Genomic DNA, 18,424 nt, shown 5'->3' with positions numbered 1-18,424 from the left:
GTTTAATTTGATCTATCTGCCGGTATTTGCCTGCGGATTCAAGTTATATGTCTCGTATGTTTTTTCGAGCAACTTTTCCTGAGATGGCATAGAATTCAGTGCATTTATTAGCATGTCCACATCTTAGAAAAGTAATCAACCTTTTAATGGTTATATGTTTAATAGTTTTAAGGCTCATGATGTGATAACACAAAAACTTGAACTATGTACTTTATACTTTAAACTCGATGCTTAAATCCTATCACAAGTAGGTTATATCATTGCATTACTTCCCAATAAAAAGAAAAAGAACATAAGTATTGGATTGTACAGTAACTTTCATTCCATCCCATAAGTTAATATCCTGTTAAATAAATTAAATGTTGCTATTCCACGTAATCTATAAGAATTTTCTTTTTCTTTTGCTATTACCCCAATAGCGACTACACATTTACCCGTGAATTAACCGGCTAAGTTTCTTCAACCAGTTACCCTTGTAACCTTACCCAGTTATTCTTTTCTTTTGAGATTATCCAATAGCGACTACACATTCACACAATTTTATTTTAGTCTCATGAATTCACAGGCTAAGTCTCTTCAACCAGTTATGCTTGTTGGCAGAGAAGTAACAAGTTAGTTCCTGCAGAAAAGGAAAGGTTTATCAAATCACCATCAGAGAACCAGAGCAAAATGAAGCAGATAGATGTGAAGCTAAAACAAATACCAAAAAAGTAGATCGAGTTTGATTAACAATCAACATCAATGGCTAAGATGTAAACATTACTGTTTTTGGTGGTAATATTTGTCGAGCAGCATCTCTGAATACTCTCCAAAAGTAAGGGCAGCATTTGATGGAATAAGCTGGAAAAAAAAATGATAAAAATTCAGCCCATAAGCCCATTCTGGACTTTAGAAATACAGCTTACCTCTTTTAATACCAAGGAGGCAGCAGGTTCGGGCCGTATCATCTAGATGTCAACATAATACCATGCAGAATGCTAGGTTCACAGATTTCAAAGTGAGATGGATTTGTAGTTGTTAAACATGAAATATTCTCCGGTTCCACCATCCAGTAAATTCAGAGGTTACGTAGAAAAAACCTACTTATTGGGTGGAACCTGAAATGTTATTGCCTTGCATGTCACAGATGATAATGCAAAGTCACTCCTTTTCTTCTCTTTTCTTTCTTTCTTTGTTTTTCAATGTCATCTTTTACTAATTCAAATCTTATATGGTGTCTTGTTTCATGCTGAATGTGAAGAATGATCATGACGTCAAGAATACATACCTCTTTATGAATGTGAACTTTCTCGGGTAAATTGAGCTTTTCATCCCTGAAAAGCATAATTATTGACACTTATTATAGAATTGAGCTCAGATTCATCATTGACCTCAGATGTCATGTTCTAGCATGCTAACTTGTATTCTACTATTGAAGATAACTGATAGCTCCAAATATAATTTAAGCAACAGAACAGTCTAGGATTATTGCTCAGGCTTAGAGAACATACCAGTCAGGCTGCATGAATAATGCAAATGTTGAGCGCTCAATACCAGAGGACTCCTCCCCCGTAGGAGCCTACAAGTATCATAACATTCATATTTTATTACAAAAAACTACTAGTAGAAACCAAAAAAAAAGAAAAGGAACACTAGACAGTTAAAGAAATTGCATTGGGAATATCTAGACCAGATCGGGTTGCAATCAGAGGGACACAGAATGGTACTATATGTCCAATATATGGTGAACATTACCGGAAACATTTGTTTAGTAATTTATCTATAAATATTAATGAAATAATAAATAAATAAATATTTGACATATCAAACTTAATACTACAATTTTGTCACAACAAAGGCATTAGGCACCTATCTGTGTATAATTGAGTAGGTCTCCAGGCAAACTTTGCAAATGTCATCTTTTACTGAAACCACCAGGCACTAGCATCCCATTTCCCAACCCTTATAAATAAATGGGAAAAAAATAATAACACAATAAAAAATGAACTTTATAAAGCATCCTAATAAGAAAATTGCCAATAACTATAGAAGAAAAGCACGATGTGAGATGTAATTATGACATCAACAATTAGCATGTCTACAACCAACCAATGATATAAAGTATAAAGACAGAAGAAGGAATACATAAAACAACTTGTGTCAACAGGAAGACCATGACATACGCTACAAAACAAAATAGGGGCGATAACATTATGCATGTAATTGGAATTTTTAAATTACCTGAACACAATGAGGTGTTGCACAAAGATAACCTCCAGAAAGTATTTCAGTGGTTTCACCAATTTGGTATGCTATATCATCTTTTCCATAGACAACCTATAATATAGAATAAACAATGAGTAAATGCATTGTACTAATCTAAGCTTCATATTTGCAACCATAGAGGCATATGTCAGGTTTTACAATTTTAAACCCTCAAAATGCATGCAACCCAGCATCATTTTTCAGAAGAAAAAGATCCATGAAATGATTTTATTGTTTTAAGTCAAGGAATATTTCTAGCAGCTCATGTATCATAAACTTGTTAATCCTCAATGCTGTCATTAGAATTGCCATATTTATCTACCGAAGAAAATATTATGACAGATCTAAAAGATTGAATGCTAGCAGCATACTCTTTGGAACATGCCATTATTGAATGAAATTCATGTGAGACTTATTAAATCATGTGAGTCACTTGTACTACTTATTGAAGAGTATTGGTCAAAGAGTGTGTTACTGCCATTTCCCTATCTAAAATGTAACGTCCACAGCAGATTGATATAAAGTATCTGCATCCACATCACAAAAATTTCCAGTCCAAGATCACTCAACACTGTAGAAAGAAAGGAGACATTTTACTTAACATTTACCTGCCAAGGAAGGATGAGTTCTTCACATTGAAAGAAAGATGAACTAAGAACAGATTTTAATGTTGCAATTATGTAAAAAATTATCATTTATATATCCATTGTTACTTGTAATTCTAGAAAAAAGAATGTATACTTTGATAATTTGATTATTTCTTGTTCGAATATAGAGGCCAGCAGCACTATCAGGGCAAGCAATTTCTACACCATCTCTCGTAAACATACCACAAGTCAGACCTACAGATTGAATTGAAATGGAAATTAGGCAAATATGATGGCATCTGAAGAACTATAATATTGTAACTCTTGGCAATAGTTTATGTTCTTAATATCCATGGACTTCTCTAATTAAGTTAACTAGGAAGTTTATATTACACCGAGTGAAAATATATGAAAGCACAGCCCATATCCAATATATATATAATAACAACCTGTCAGTGAACCGTGGTCAGTATGCCATCCACACCAAGAAGACAAAGAGTTGCCATCTGGGACTCTGTTAAACATCATTTGTAACTTGTTAATATATATTCATGCAGGCGCCAAAGGACAACTAGAAATGTTTGTGGTATTCAAGTATATATAATTATACTAAACTCAAGACTAGAATATACTCTAAACAGCATTTTGAATCGGGGGAGGGGGGGTGAAAAGCTTTATGATTCCAGGCTATAACCTAGTCCAGAAGTAAAGACATCCATAGGAGCAAATGTAATGCCTTTTAAACAACCATCAAAATATAAGTGCTCCTCTACTAGCATCACATTCAATATCCTTCACTGACTTATATGTATAGAAAATGTTTACTCTAGCCATCAAGCTTGTACATCAAATATCCCCTATAAAAGTCTTTTTAAGAGTTGTGCACAGTATAATTTATTAGAGGTTCAACCCTCCACTAGGCCACCTAAAATCATAGTTTAAACTAAAATAATGATAAAAAGACCAAGATAATAGCCAGTAGGATTCATGAGTGGTTTCGGTATTGTACATGAGATCATAATTTCAAACCTCATTGCTACAGTTATATATAAGAAAAATATTCAAGTTCAGATACCTTTCAAATCTTAAAATTATCTTCTAATTACAATATTAAAATTAAAAAAAATCAATAGATATTATTGTCTTAATTTTAAAAATTAGGAAAAAAATAATATAGGAAACATCCCTTATTATGACAAAGAAATCTTATAACAAGCAAGGAGACAATTTATAACAAATTTACCCCTGTTGTGAAGGAAAATAATATAGCAAACGTCCTTTATGACAGCGGGAGCAACGAAGTATTGATTCCAGACCTTCATCCTTGTGAATTTTCATCCCTTTGGATACTGAAAAGTTGTTTGAGTGTGACAATAGTTAGGACTTAGGACAGCAATAGAAATGAAAAAAAAAAGTGCAATAGGTAAAAGAACTTGGTTATAAACAAAAGGCATGAGTGAGTGGCAATTCATGCCACCTAAGAATGAGTGCATCGACACTAATATTAGTGGCCTAAAGCCTTCACTTGATACAGGCACTAATATAAAATCAGAAGTTTTGCCCGCCAACCTTACAGAATTTAAGGATGACTTCTAGCATATAGAGCAATGTGAAAGGGGGAAAAGGGAATAAAATTCATTCTTAGGTAACTTATTACTGTTGCCAATACAGTATTATATCTTTTAAAACAATTTGATGAGATATCAGGGGGTAAGAATGAAATGATGTGTTTTTATTTCAAGATAGAATCTCTAGACCAGATTATTATTCCTATTCCACATAAAACCATTAGGAGAATAAGAGCTTCAATATTATAAGAAATGCCACTTCAACTATCGAAGAAATCTTTACTTGAAAAGTAGTCTGACTTCCCACAGGAAACAATTCGTATGAAATAGAAATCTAGGATAACAACATAGGCATTTCAAGATGCCTTTGTCTAAAGCCAAATTAAATATTGATTGCTGTCTTACCATATTGATCGCAGTGATATGCCAACATCAATCCAATGTCAAATATCAGCTTCCCAAGTGCTTTGAAAGCTACACATCAAAGATAAATATACGGTGAATTGTAGCAAATCATTGTACCATCTAGAAAAAATAAACCAAGACAAGTTATTAGCGCCATCTAATGCTATTATCATTTGGAAGAAGTATGAATATCATGCTCTTAACCTTCTAATTTTTAAGTTCAAAATGCATAAATCATTTATCCAGAAAGGATAAAAAAAAACTTACAAGAAATTACAAAAGAAAATTATTAGTAAAAATATTTCAAGTTAGGAACATTTAACCACTCAGCTTGAACTAGTTGATAATGCTCAAAATGGTAAACAAGTAATCACTCATCTACTATCATCATCTAATGATAATTCATGTAAAACCACAGAAAAAAATACCTATAAACAGCAATATATATCCCCACAAATCAGGTAAACAAACACAGCAAATGCAAAACTAGTTCAGGCTTCAGGGCATACCCACTTCAAGTTCTGGTAAAGCGTTTCTAGGCCATATATTTGAGCCGCAATATGATGGATACCTGCAGAAAACACAAAATCCAAGGAAATACATATGATCATAGACACAGAACTACACAATATAATATAAATGACATTAAAGAAGAGGATGGCATGACAGATAAAAAATTACACAAGCTTAAACAGGCATCAAACTATATTATTTTATGTGATAAGAAAAAAAGACTTGTTGACAGAGGTGATAACTCGGCATACTTCTGTGATAAATTGTGTGAATGTCATATATCTAAAAGAATAATAATTGAATTATGACAAAGAAAAAGTTGTTTCATATCATTCATAGAAAATAAAGAAACATCTACATAAAGAAAAAATTTGAAAATTTTACATGTTTTCATCTATTCTTACCGTTGTATCAAAGAAGCCTCTGTTGTAGGTGTATCAAGTATGGGATTGGCATAGAAAGATCCTTTTAAAATATCTTCACTCAGGGAAAAAAAAGTAGATAAAAATTAATTAAAAAAATACTTAATAATGTAAATAACTTACTGATTTTCTAAAAGGCATGCATGCAACTAGGTACAGTACTAGAATTCCCAAATTCACATATACAAATTACATAATATAGGAAATAGCATATAATTGAAGTTATTATCTAGAGTTACAGATCAGATTTAATTTTATGAAGATTTTTAACACAAAAACCATTACTTTCTTTTGACAGAAAGTCACTTCCAGAGCATCACTTCCTTTCCTTTTGATGTTGTAATCCATACCAAGGAAAGCAGAAATTACTTGTGGAATGATCAAATAATGTTTCAAATTTCAATCACCCAGCCCTGATTCCAGAAAGCAATATAACAATCTCTCCAATTGGGCACTGTTATTATAGCAATAACTTGGACAAATCTGTGTCGGAATCTCACTCGAAGCATCTGATTTGTAACAAAATCTGGTCGCCGTACGAAACCATTCTGTGCTTAGTAAAGCACAAGTGCTCAACATCGAAGTATCAACCAGAAATTTGTTGCCTAATTTTTCATCTAAGATAAAAGAGTAGGCTGGAATGGAATTCATAACCATTTACCTTCTCTCGGCCTTCCAGTATGGGTTTGTTCCAAGCATCAGGGCTCAGATTGAATTTCATTCCAAATGTCATGTACCATGGTAAAGTTTTCCAAAAACAAAAGTGCACTGCAGCTTTTATCTTACAAGTACATTGTGTGGAACTAAATATGCCTTTACCTTAGGATTCATTGTGCATATAAATGTATCTATCTATATATATGTGTTATTGTGTAAATACTCAGACAGAAAGTTGTCTTGCCTATGTTATCACAATTCACATAAGTAATTGCAACCAATGCATGTTTACTATGTATCTATGTTTTACTCGTTTCTTTACAACTTAAACTCAAAAAAATACATTATTTGATATTTCTCTAAGGATTTTCCTACAAAATATTCCTCACGAATAATTTCGAAGCACATAATAGAAAAGAGTGTTCCTTATTTTGTGTGGACAGGAAGAAAAATTATTAGAACTATGATCAGGAAAAAACATTCTATAAACAGAATAACCAAAATACCAAAAAAAATGGAACATACAAGTTAAAATGCAGCAAATTTTTCAATTAACTATGCATATCAAAAATAGAACACACATTGAATAGCAATGGGTTGAAACATCAGAGAAAGAAGCCATAAGCATAAGCAAAATTTAAGGCTTCAAAGAGAAACGATAAAAAAATCACTATAGATGAAAGAGTTACCTGGCTTCCCAGATTCAAGTTTCTCTTTCCCATGACTCCAACCAAAATTGTACCTATGAATTCAGGGTGGATAGAAGCAGCATAAGTTATTTGAAACTGTAGAAAGCTACAAAACATAGGTATTTAGACTAATGGCAAAAGAAAACAATATGTATGGACAATGAATGAAGTAGAATAAAATGTAAAGTGAGAATTTTCAGTAGTAAGAAATCTTAAATACAGATAAGTTACCTACTATGAGGATCTTCAAGATCCTCCTTCACTTCTTTGGGAAGATTTGCCAATCTGGCAAAAGGACGGGGATATGATATCATCAACAAATATCAGCTTCAAGTGGTATCCTTTGATGATTTAAAACTAAGGCACTAGGAATGTATGCCGAAATACCATCTCAAAGCACATACCTTGGTGCAAGATGCAATAGATTTCTACGCAATGAAGAGTATCCTGGGACCTGTAATTAATTCCAATAAAATAATCACGACAGCATAAGTTATAATGCAGCCAGAAAATCAACACACAGGAATTGCCAGCTCCAAAGAATATATCATTTATCATCATTTATGACAAAAAAAAAATAGGCATAACATAACTCCATGCCCCCATTTTCCATAGAAGAAACCATAATATAAACTAACAGGGAGTTCATTTCGTTCCAACAGAGAAACTCTCCCCTAAAACAGAAAATGTTTTGACTGAAGCCTGACAACCTGGACAAAAATCCCGACCACACGGACTTGACGGATAAATTAAAAAGTCTATTGAGGCCATTACATTGAGCCATTGAGATTCAACAAAACCTGTGATAGTTGGTAACTTGTACTACTACAGACGCAGCCTTCAGTTTAACTCTTGTTTTCATTGTTTCAGTTTATAAACTTGACAGACTTGGTTCAACTCTATATCCAAACAGCATCAACAATAACAGCAACTTATAAAATCAATGAATTGTAATTATTCTATCCCCCCCCCCCCCCCCCCCAATAGAAGAAGCATTTTAATTCATGAATAATTGAAGGAAATTAAAAAAAGAAAAAAAAAAGCAAGTGCAACAGTATGCACATACATCAGTGACGGATAGAATCCCCAATCCATTGGGTCCAAAGCCTTCTTCAATCTTGAACGACAAGTCGGCGTTCTTATCCTGTCAGAACGAAATAAGAAAAATAACCGAATAAAAAATCAAACACACGCAAGACACTGTCAATAAACAAAGACAAAGCCGTCATCAAACCAGGCATTACACAAAACAGAGGAACAAACACATGTAACACGAACGATAGTAATTTTTTAAAGTAGAAAGCAGCTTGAGCGTTGTTTTCGATCACTAAAAATATTGAAAACGAAAACGCAGAACAGTGAAAGAGAGAGAGAGACTTGGAGTTGAGAGAAAGAGATGGAGATAGTAGTGAGGGTGGGAAAGGAGGTTTCGGAGGAGCGGGACATGGCGTGGCGGGGAACGACAGCGTTTTGAGAAATAGGGTGGGGGGAGCGAAAGAGGGTCAGCGTCTGCATGCCCATGAGACTCACACTCGCTTTTGTTCTCAAGTCAGGTTGCGTCGAAGAAGAGAAGAGGTCAAGGGATCGTGCCATAATAAAAAATTTCAAATAAAAATAATTATCTGTAGATAATTATTAATGAATTTAATAATTTTATAACAATTCATCCGCTTCAACAAAGCTAAGCTGGACTCCTAAAATTAAAATGATTTTTTGTTTTGGTAACGTGGGAAAAAAATAAAGACTAAGCTACTAAGCAAAGTACCAAACTATAAATACCTTATTTAAAATAAAGATAAAAATCATAACATAAATTATCCTTATTATTTATGAGATTTCATCAAATTACACAAACATTTTCTATTTTTTTAATCATTTCATCAACCTTTCTTTTAAGGAGTGTTCGTGTTATATAAAGGATATCAATGTAATATTTTCAAATATTGAGAGGGGATTAGTGTAATGTATAGAGGGATATTAATGTAATATTTTCAAACATAAAAGATATTAGGATAAGAATAGAAAAAATAAGCAGTGTTATGTGTAATATGAAGAAAAGTTGTGGAGTGTGAATGTAATTTGCTTAAAGAATAAATTGAAAAATGAGAAGTTAGGAATGATTATAGGTAGTGTTATGTGTTTCTTATGAGGTAGTTGATTTAATCATATATATTATTTATTTGAGGTAATATTGTTTGAATCAGGTATAATTACTATAAGCTATAAAGCCACTTCTTTAAGTATTTAATAAAATTGTGTAATTAAAACTCAAACTTTGATCTTTTGGTGAAGCTGCAACACTACGTTCACATGTTTGGTGATATTCTCTTGAACATATTTGGTTGAGACATAATAATTTAAAAAACAAATCTACTTAATTAAAAATTAAAAAAAAAAGGAACATGAAATAATGAAGTGGGGGAGAAGTAGTTACTCAAAAAAGTAAATTTCCATCATGGGAACAAGAAACAAGATAGATATAAAGTCATACTAGTTGGAAAAAAATTAAAATTAAAATTTAAAATAAAAAACAAAAATATAATTTTGATCCTTAACAAATATTTGAATTTTGTATTTGTCAATGATAAAAAAAAATTATTTGCTTTGTCCTAATAAAACAACAATTTTATTTTATATTTTTTAGTCCCTAATAAATTAATTAATTTTGTATTTGATTTCTGATAGTACTTTTTTGTTTGTTGTTAATTTTTTAAAAGGAAATAGTAATAAATGAAAAAAAAATATCAGCAAATAAACATAAAATTCGTTAATTTATCTAGGACTAAAGAAAAGTAACTAAGATGAAAAAAACAAAATTATTACTTTATTAGAGAGCAAAGATGATTAAAATTTTTATTATAAAATAAATAAAAATTTAAATATTTATTAAAGATAAAAATATATATTGTAGCCAAATAAAAAAAATTATATTATATTATCAAATTTTTCGATAACATGATAAGTCAATGTCTCTCAAGGTCACTGTTATCCAATAACCTTGTTTCTTGGTAGTTGAGACCAAAATTAAAAGTTTTAAATCTCTAAAATTTTAGAAAAATCTTTAAATAACTAAAATAAAAAACACCCCCGTTTTATAGAGACCAAAGGATTATTTTAGTTTTTTTAAGACTTTTTATCTTTAAAAATAAGATTTGGGTTAAATACGTTTTAGAAAAAAAAATCCTAAAAAGTTAAGGATTTAATTTTGTATGATAAAAGGAAACTTGAATTTTTAACCGAGTGAATAAATTTTAGGAGGAAAAAACATTACATGTCTATCTACTCCTTAGCCTCATTCTCTCATTGTCATACGCACTAACATATCGCTGGAGTTAAGTTGCGCATATATTACACTAAAGTTTATAATTAGGTTCTCGAGAAAGATTTTTTTTATCAATAATAATGGTAATTATTTGGTTTTGGGCTCTTTTCAACACATTCAACCGAATTGAGTTATATTTATAGGATTTTTGTAAAAATTAATCATTCATAAAATTAATAAATATTTTATATAATAACATAATTTGAAAAAATAAAAAAATATAATAACATACAAAATTACAGTAAAAAAAAAACATTGAATTTTTAGCCTTATTTTTTATTGGTCAATATTAGTTATTAATTTTTCTTTACCCTGTGAATTCATTAAAAAGGTACCAAATTTGGAGCTAATCTCGCAGGAACCTTATTCCCATCAATCAAAGTTCACAATGATTGCAACAATTGAAATAGTGTTTTTGAACACAAAATGCAATGCAAGCAATCGGAGAGCATAATCCCCGACAACCTTGATACATGAAATGACCAAATATACCATGAATTTGTCGACTAAGATAACGGTTCGTCTTAGTTTTTTTATGCCTCTGCTGAAATCAATTGAAATCCAAAGTACTTGTACTATCACCAAAGGAGCCCCATCACCCAACAACTTGCACATGCTATGCCTTTTTCTCCGCATAAATGTCTAGCGTGCCACCCTACGCTTTACTTCTCTTAAAACAATTGGCCAAAATATATATTTTTCTCATTAGGTCCATAGTTCATGTAGCCATGTAGGATTGAGTTCAAATTTTTAAATAGCTTTCAAGTTTAAGTTTCAATTTTCTGAATGAAAAAAATCTTAATTAAGAGAAAAAATTCTTTTAAATGCCACCAATCAAGTTCTTCAAAAAAAAAATAGTCATTAACAAATTAAAAATATTTTTTTTAAGTGTTGTTATTAAATTAAATTATTCAATCCATCATTTTTTTTTCATACTAATAGTATTGATGTTAAATAACATGATAAAAGCTCGTATGACATGTATTAGATCTCTCTCAAACTTTGATACATATCATCAAATGGATCAAAGTTAGAGCATCTTTGCAAATAATTTATCTATGAATTCTTATTTTACTTTTAATGTATCCTATATTGTTACATAAGATTTAAGAATTCCAAGAGTGTGTTTCTTTAAATTTTGACAAAATTATTCCTGAAAATATGAGTTAGGAATGTAACATTTCCATGGAATGGAAGTTGTTTTCCAACATAACTTTCCATTTTCTTTTTATTCTACATTTTTTTATTTTAAAATTAAAATAAATTTAAAAACATTCTAAAAATGATAAGACTCTATATCTTTATATTTTATTTATTTATTTTATTTAACTTAAAACATAATTAATTTGAATTAAATTTTAAATAATAAGTAAAAAAATAAAACATATCAAAAAAAGGTTACGCTCTGACTATTTTTTTTATTAACTACATCAACGGTATGATAATTGATAAAGTTCAACTTCTCACTTCAAGTTTTTTCTTTCGGTCAATAAATAAATATGGTTTTTCTTCCTTTTGCTTTTCGTTTTGGAAACGTCTCCCGTGTACCATTCTCTTCTTCACCTGAAGGATTGTGGTGGACGGTGGTGGACCTGGTGGTTGATGAAAGTTACTAGCTAAGAAGTAAGAACCGTGCAAGGTACTCCCATCCGAGATGTGGTAAATGGACTAAGAACCGTGCAAGGTACGCCCATCCGAGATGTGGTAAATGGACTTAAACTTTTTTTATTAACACATTTATATATGTTTTTCGGCCTGGGCTACGGTGGACCTCATTTTATTTGGTCTTTGGTGGACAATGAAAAATGTCACCTGCTGTAGAAAGTGTTGTGTTAAATGTAATAAAATAATAACATGATTATTTTATTCTTTTAAATGTGTATGATTATTTTATTAAAGTAAATGATCATGTTGTTCTTCAACTGTTGTATTTACGACAATGTGATCAGTTACATCCCATGAGAGAGAAAGAGTGTAGACAAGAATAGGATGGTTTTGGAGGAGAGTGTTCTTGTTCGATTTGTGTCTAGTAGTGTTTTTTTTATAGAAAAAATGTAAATTATATTAAACTTAAAATGATACAACAATAAACGGGGCATACCCCGCAGCTAGAAAAAATTAAAAGTCTTTCTAATATAAGAAGGCGTATATCAAGATGCTAAAACAAATATAACAGGTGTGTTTGTCTATACATAAGAAACTTAATCTTGCTAATAACCTATATTACAGAAAATTGATAATATTCAAAAATCAGCTTATTCCTAGACAGCCAGATGCAATAGACTGTAATTGCTATAGTTAGACAACGAAATTTTCCTTGAATACTTGATGTGGATTTGTCCCTAATTAAAGAGTCAGTAATATGTTGCAAAGAAGTGAAATGTCTGCGGAAAGGAGCCAAATCACGAATGTGAGCCCAAACTTGGAGAGATTTCCTGCAAGAAAAGAACAAATGAGCATTTGACTCAGCCTCATTTGAACATAAAGGGCAGAAGGAACCCTTGTTCAAAAAAACAGTTTTGTCAAGAGTAAGCAGCCGATTCCTTTTAGCAAGTCATAGAATGAAAGACATCTTAGGGGGGATTGCTGAGTTCCATATAACAGAACATCAACTAACAGTAGGCTTGACACCTCTAATGTATTCATAGACTTTGCCAACAAACAATTGTTCATTAGTGCTCCAAGATTGAATCTTTTTTTTGGCCTCTTCCGTACTTAGCTCTTTAGAGATAATAAAGTCTCTTATTTGAATAATTTTCTTTATCAAAATTGAATCTGATGAAGAAGTATTGTAATTCCACACATCGCTCCCTCTGAAATAGTAATGGTGAACCCACCGAACCCATAGAGAATCTTTCTTACAATGAAAGTCCCACAGGATACGGGAAAGAAGCGCAAGGTTCTAGTCCTTGAGATTAAAAAGGCTTAAACCCCCTTCTTTTTTCGGAGAACAAACTACTGACCAAGCAACCAAGGGCTTGTTTTTGCCAATATTCACTTTGCCCCACAGAAAATTATGGCACGAAGCGTTGATCCGATCCATAACAGATTGAGGCAAAGGAAAAATCTCCATCCAGAAATTCACAATTTCTTGAATAACTGCTCTGATCAATTCTAGCTTACCTGCATAAGATAAAGACTTCCTGCTCCATCCCTGAATCAGGCTAGTAATCTTGGAGCAACTCAAAATGGTTTGACTATTTCCCGTACCTATTGATCACAAGGTTGGTTGCAGTGTTTGTTTTGAAGTATTTTAATGGTGGCATATGTTGTTGCGGTTTGGCCGAAATGTTGTAGGATACGAAAGCTTCTGAATCACCGACAAAGAACTTGAGTCACAACCAAATGTTTTATTGTGCCGAACAAACCTTCAATGAGGACAAGACATTTTCGATTCTACTCCTCTAATATGTAATTTTCAAACAACTATAGTCTCCACCCATAAATCTAACAAAGGGACACAGATAAAACACTTAGATGGAAGCATATTTGTTTTTCTACAATAATAAGAACATAAAGATCATCAACAACATAATTTATTTAAATAAATTATTTAATCAAAATTCATATATACCTACGTTACATGGCCATACTTACAAGTTCACCAAAGTAAAAAATAAAATAAAATTGGATCAACTTAGCATTGACCATATTTTTCACCTCATTTTTCTTAACACATTTATATTTTAATATTTTTTTGTTTCCTACATATGACATGTCCTAAGTGTCCAAAATTCAACAAAGCATCAATTCTTTAATATTTAAGCACAAATAACTACTAAATAATTATTTTTAAAGATAATTTTATTTGATTTTCTACTATCAAAGTACAATTATTTAACAGTTATCACATATAAATAAAACAAAATCATTTACAAATTGTTGATTAAAATGATATTAGAATCAATCTCTTTAAATAAGATTTAATATTTAAATCTTATGAATAAAAAAATATGATTTAAAAAAATTCTACTAAAAATATCAATTTTTTTAATAGTGATTACTTATCGACAATACTATAAATACTACCCATAACATGATAAAAAAAAAAAAGTAATCTAACATTCTGAGTAGAAAAGTTAAACTTGACTATGATCGAAGATGGTGTGAATTGAAACTATATATGCGCATCTGCTTTTTTGCCTTTGGTTTCCGCGTCGGTTCAACAGGAATTTGCTTATTTCATGCGGCAATTATTCGTCCTCTTGGATTTTTTTTCCAGTATTTTTCTGCAGCAATATTCTTTGTCTTAAAATATTGCTACCTTTATATGATTATTTTTCGTGAATTATTTTTTTAACTGTGCTGTTAAGAGGGCCTACTTCTTTCTAAAGCCCACATATTAGTCCCATAGGCTGGGCCTTATTTTACATGTTCCCATAAGAAGCGAGAGCGCGGGAAACATGCAGTTGAGCCGTTGAAAAATAAATTCGTTCATTGCACTGCATAACACACACAGAGCAATGGAAGATTCAGGAGCGATTCTCGCTCACATTTCATCTCTGAAGGAAATGCTGGATCAGGTATGTTTCTCTTCTTTCTTATCACGTACGTTCTTCCTTTTTTGTTAATGAATTGATTATGTTGGAGAAAGCAGGTAAACGAAGAAATCGAGGCTAATATTCAGGTTACTCGAGAGATCGAATCCAGCATCGTCAAATGCGAGGAGATCGAGGCTGATTTGGCAACCAGGGAAGCCGAGTTGATCAGAACCAGTGCCATGTTGCAGTTCGACACCGTTGGATACGTCACCGTCGCTGGTATTCGCTCTTCATCCTTCCACTTCTTTTCCGTAAATTATATACATTCAGTTAGTTAGATGTTACTGTTAGTGTTTATTGCACTCTGATCAATTGATTCCCAAATGTATAAAAACAACATGCAAAGCTCATTTGGTAATCACATAGTTTAGTTACAGGTGTGTGCATTTCAAATTATAGAGTTGTTTGATTATCGGTTCAAATTTCCAATTCAATAATTAGTGAATCCGTGCTTCAAACGTCCTAAACCAACTAATCGGTAATTGATCAATTACTTTTGATTAGTGTTTCTCACTTTTCTTCTCTGTTTACTACTGGCTTGGGATTTCTGGTACTAATTACTAATTATATGCTTTTTATTTTATAATAGACTACAACAACAACAACAACACTGAAATATGCTTTTTATTTTATAATAGACTAAAATAACAAATTTAAAAATATGTAAATATTGCAGACACTGAAAGATAAGTCTTTTTGGCGAAGCAAATACAATTTCTGCTTTATCATGACATCACTGGAAAATTTTCTTTTTAGACTTACTTTGCTAATATTTATGCTGAAGACCATGTCCGATGGTACAAATTCTTTTTTAATAAAGCAAAAAGTTTGTACATGTCCTGCTTGCTTCCTCTTTGTTAATTAATGTGTTGGCAATTTGAGTCTTATTACTATTACCATTAACTCTTCCCCCTTCGGGAAAAAAAATGAAGGCAACACAGTCTTTTGATTCTATACTCCCTGTTAAGTTTACATTTTGACTTTTAATTATTTTTTACTCAACACATTAGATCTATGGGTCCTTGCCACTTAAATGCTGCTCAACATGCCATCTTTATCCCATGTGAAACATTATGCTCACACTTGGATCTATATTAGCTAATTTTCCTTGAAGAATTTATTGGTTGGTGATCTTATTTTTTCTGTTCCACCTATGTGCAGTATTACAATTTTTTTCTTTCTATTCATTTATAGCTGATTTCAGGGATTCAGTAAGTACCTTGGAGAAGGAGTTATGCTGTCTTAAAGTGAAGCGGGATGAGATCGTTAGTAAAGTAGATGAAAATCGGTATTGAAAAACTCTTAATATATGCATGCAGATGTAGTTATTGAAGTCTAATTCTGTACTGGGCTTTCCGTGAAAGTCAAACTTAAACTCTGCCAGAAAATGCTGGAATTGTTTTTCATGGGCGGCAGCATATCTCGAAAATTAATTCTATACTGCAAGAAGTATCAATTTTGAACTCACTGTTAGACCAAAAGGTTTCTATATGTCTATGCATTTATTTTATGGTACTTGGAGAATTGGGATCACAAAAACTGTCCCCGGACATTCACTCGATGTGTGGGATCTTTGTTATTTCTACAGATAATATAAGATCTAGTTTGAGGACCAATTCTATGATCCTATTGCTGACTAAATGTAGTTTTGAAGTTAGTTCTGATTCGGTGTTTGCTATGTGGCTAATATAATAGAACATATGCATCAGTGCCTTCATGTACTTGTCATTGTGTGTATAACTGTATACGTATTTCAACTTCGAATGCTATTTGAGTCCTCACTTCTGATAGCTTCCTTATGGGATCTAATTCTAAAATGAAGTTAGTCCTCCGTGGAAGTGACATTATCTTATGCAACGTCAGATGTCAATTTTGATGACTGAGTGGTTTTTTTCTATGCAGGGAAAATTTCACAACGCTATGTCTAGAATTTCAGAGAGAAATTGACAAGAGAGAAGATTGTGAAGTGAGAGTCTTGTTGTCCGAGAAACATTCCCTTGAAAATGAAATTCAACTTTTGGATAAGAAAAATAATGTTTTGAAAAATTCAGTGTTGGCATTTGTGGAGGAGATTCTTGAAAATCTTCATAGTTCGAACTCAGGTAGTATTTTTTTTTAACCTTAGTCCTATGAATTTTCTATATTACTATTAATATCAGACTTGAATAGTGAAACGGATTTTAAATTTTTCTTGTGATCTGTGTATCTCTAGTGGTATGAGGCTTTTGTTGTTGTTGTATCTGTATTTGTGTGAATAGCTTGCGCTGTTTGGGACTATTTCTTAGTCCTGTACTTTTAGGAATTTATTTTCTTCCACTAAACCAAACCAAGGACGACATACGTACGGAAGTTAATACATCTGCACACATTTTGGTATATAAAATAAATTCTTAAAGTTAATGATTAAGTATTAGATGTTGATTATTGGACAGTGATGTTTTGCAACCTTTCCAATCCCCTTCCCCATGCCCCCTATTGCAGCATTAGAAGTTCAGATACAGAGGAGGAACTGGGAGAATGAGAAATTGCTTAAGGATATCAATGATTTGAAGACTACACTACTTTCAGCAATTGGGACCAGCGATGATGTTCTATAAGTTCCTTTCTTTGAACAATTAACTGGAGTTTCAAGTCAATTTAGTCAAGTTTGGTCATTAGGGATATTTTACTGAGGTTTAGACATGGATAGATAAATATAGAAATTTGGAAAGCTATTTGATGGAGCAGAGTAGATGATTAAAAAACTAAACAGCCAGCTGCTTGTTTTCTTGTTCTGGCAAGTGATAAGAACAAAACAATAATTTCGGTTCATTACTAATTTGCATCATATTCTCCCATATGACTTAATTAAATTTAACTAGATACGGAATATATATGAAGAATAGCGACTAGCAAGTAAATGGCCACTGAGCACATTAGGAAAACTAAGTTATGGTCACAAAGTCCCAGGCGCCAGATAGAGGCAGCAACTGTATCAAGAGTTCAAGAGCATGAAGCACGTATTGTTGCTCCATTGAAGTTGACAGGTGTAAAGAACTGCAACTGGGTCCGTGAAAGATAGTTTTCTTGTTGAATTATCTCCCTCGCGGAGTATGATCTTTACAGGCAACAAACTCTTTGCGGTGATGCAGCTTTTCGCGTTTGGATACAGTTGGCGCCTGAGGATTATGCTGCCTCACATGATGTGGGCTTTGGCCACTAGCCACTAGCCAGAGAGGTGATTGGTCAAACTGCAGACTTCACAAGGAAATACAAATATTTCCATTTCGTACTATCTCTATGTATACTTTTTTTTCTCCTGCAGGGAGTGTTTGACATCGTTCGTACCTGAAAAGAGACTTCCTCATATCATTTTCTAGCTCTCAGAAGGACAAATGTGCTCATTTGAGTTCCTCTTTTTGGGTAGGGGTCCGGCTCGTAGCCTTCACAAACTTGCTTATTGACATTACGCAATAGTATGTGAATGTTCTGTCACC

General features: G+C 32.3%; 2 protein-coding genes across 7 annotated transcripts; one reads left to right on the top strand and one right to left on the bottom strand.

The window, feature by feature from the left end:
* Positions 1–299: 299 nt before the first annotated feature.
* On the bottom strand, positions 300–8,672 carry LOC100811760 (uncharacterized). Of its 6 annotated transcripts, none has more exons than XM_003534348.4 (16): positions 8,463–8,672; positions 8,152–8,229; positions 7,490–7,539; positions 7,317–7,370; positions 7,086–7,138; positions 5,722–5,794; positions 5,314–5,375; positions 4,805–4,873; positions 4,075–4,180; positions 3,281–3,345; positions 2,986–3,086; positions 2,221–2,316; positions 1,491–1,558; positions 1,268–1,313; positions 764–840; positions 300–619 (listed from the first exon to the last, which is right to left on the bottom strand). In XM_003534348.4, the coding sequence occupies exons 1-16, from the start codon at positions 8,604–8,606 to the stop codon at positions 613–615; spliced, it is 1,149 nt and encodes a 382-aa protein (XP_003534396.3). In that variant the 5' UTR covers positions 8,607–8,672; the 3' UTR covers positions 300–612. The 6 variants fall into 6 exon arrangements, 1 of the variants encoding a protein (XP_003534396.3); XR_001382854.2 differs by having other exon boundaries at positions 530–619; positions 906–1,313; XR_416100.3 differs by having other exon boundaries at positions 530–619; positions 764–1,097.
* Positions 8,673–14,870: 6,198 nt separating this feature from the next.
* Positions 14,871–17,452, top strand: LOC100807283 (uncharacterized). Its single transcript, XM_041005505.1, has 4 exons — positions 14,871–14,930; positions 15,005–15,167; positions 16,143–16,236; positions 16,851–17,452. Exons 1-4 carry the CDS (start codon positions 14,871–14,873, stop codon positions 17,065–17,067), a joined length of 534 nt encoding a protein of 177 aa, XP_040861439.1. The 3' UTR covers positions 17,068–17,452.
* The last annotated feature ends 972 nt before the right edge of the window (positions 17,453–18,424 follow it).

The sequence above is a fragment of the Glycine max genome, chromosome 9 (genome assembly GCF_000004515.6).
Source record: "Glycine max cultivar Williams 82 chromosome 9, Glycine_max_v4.0, whole genome shotgun sequence".
Lineage (NCBI taxonomy): Eukaryota > Viridiplantae > Streptophyta > Magnoliopsida > Fabales > Fabaceae > Glycine > Glycine max.
Note: the sequence above shows the minus strand (reverse complement) of the source record. Positions and strands in the feature narration are given on the sequence as shown.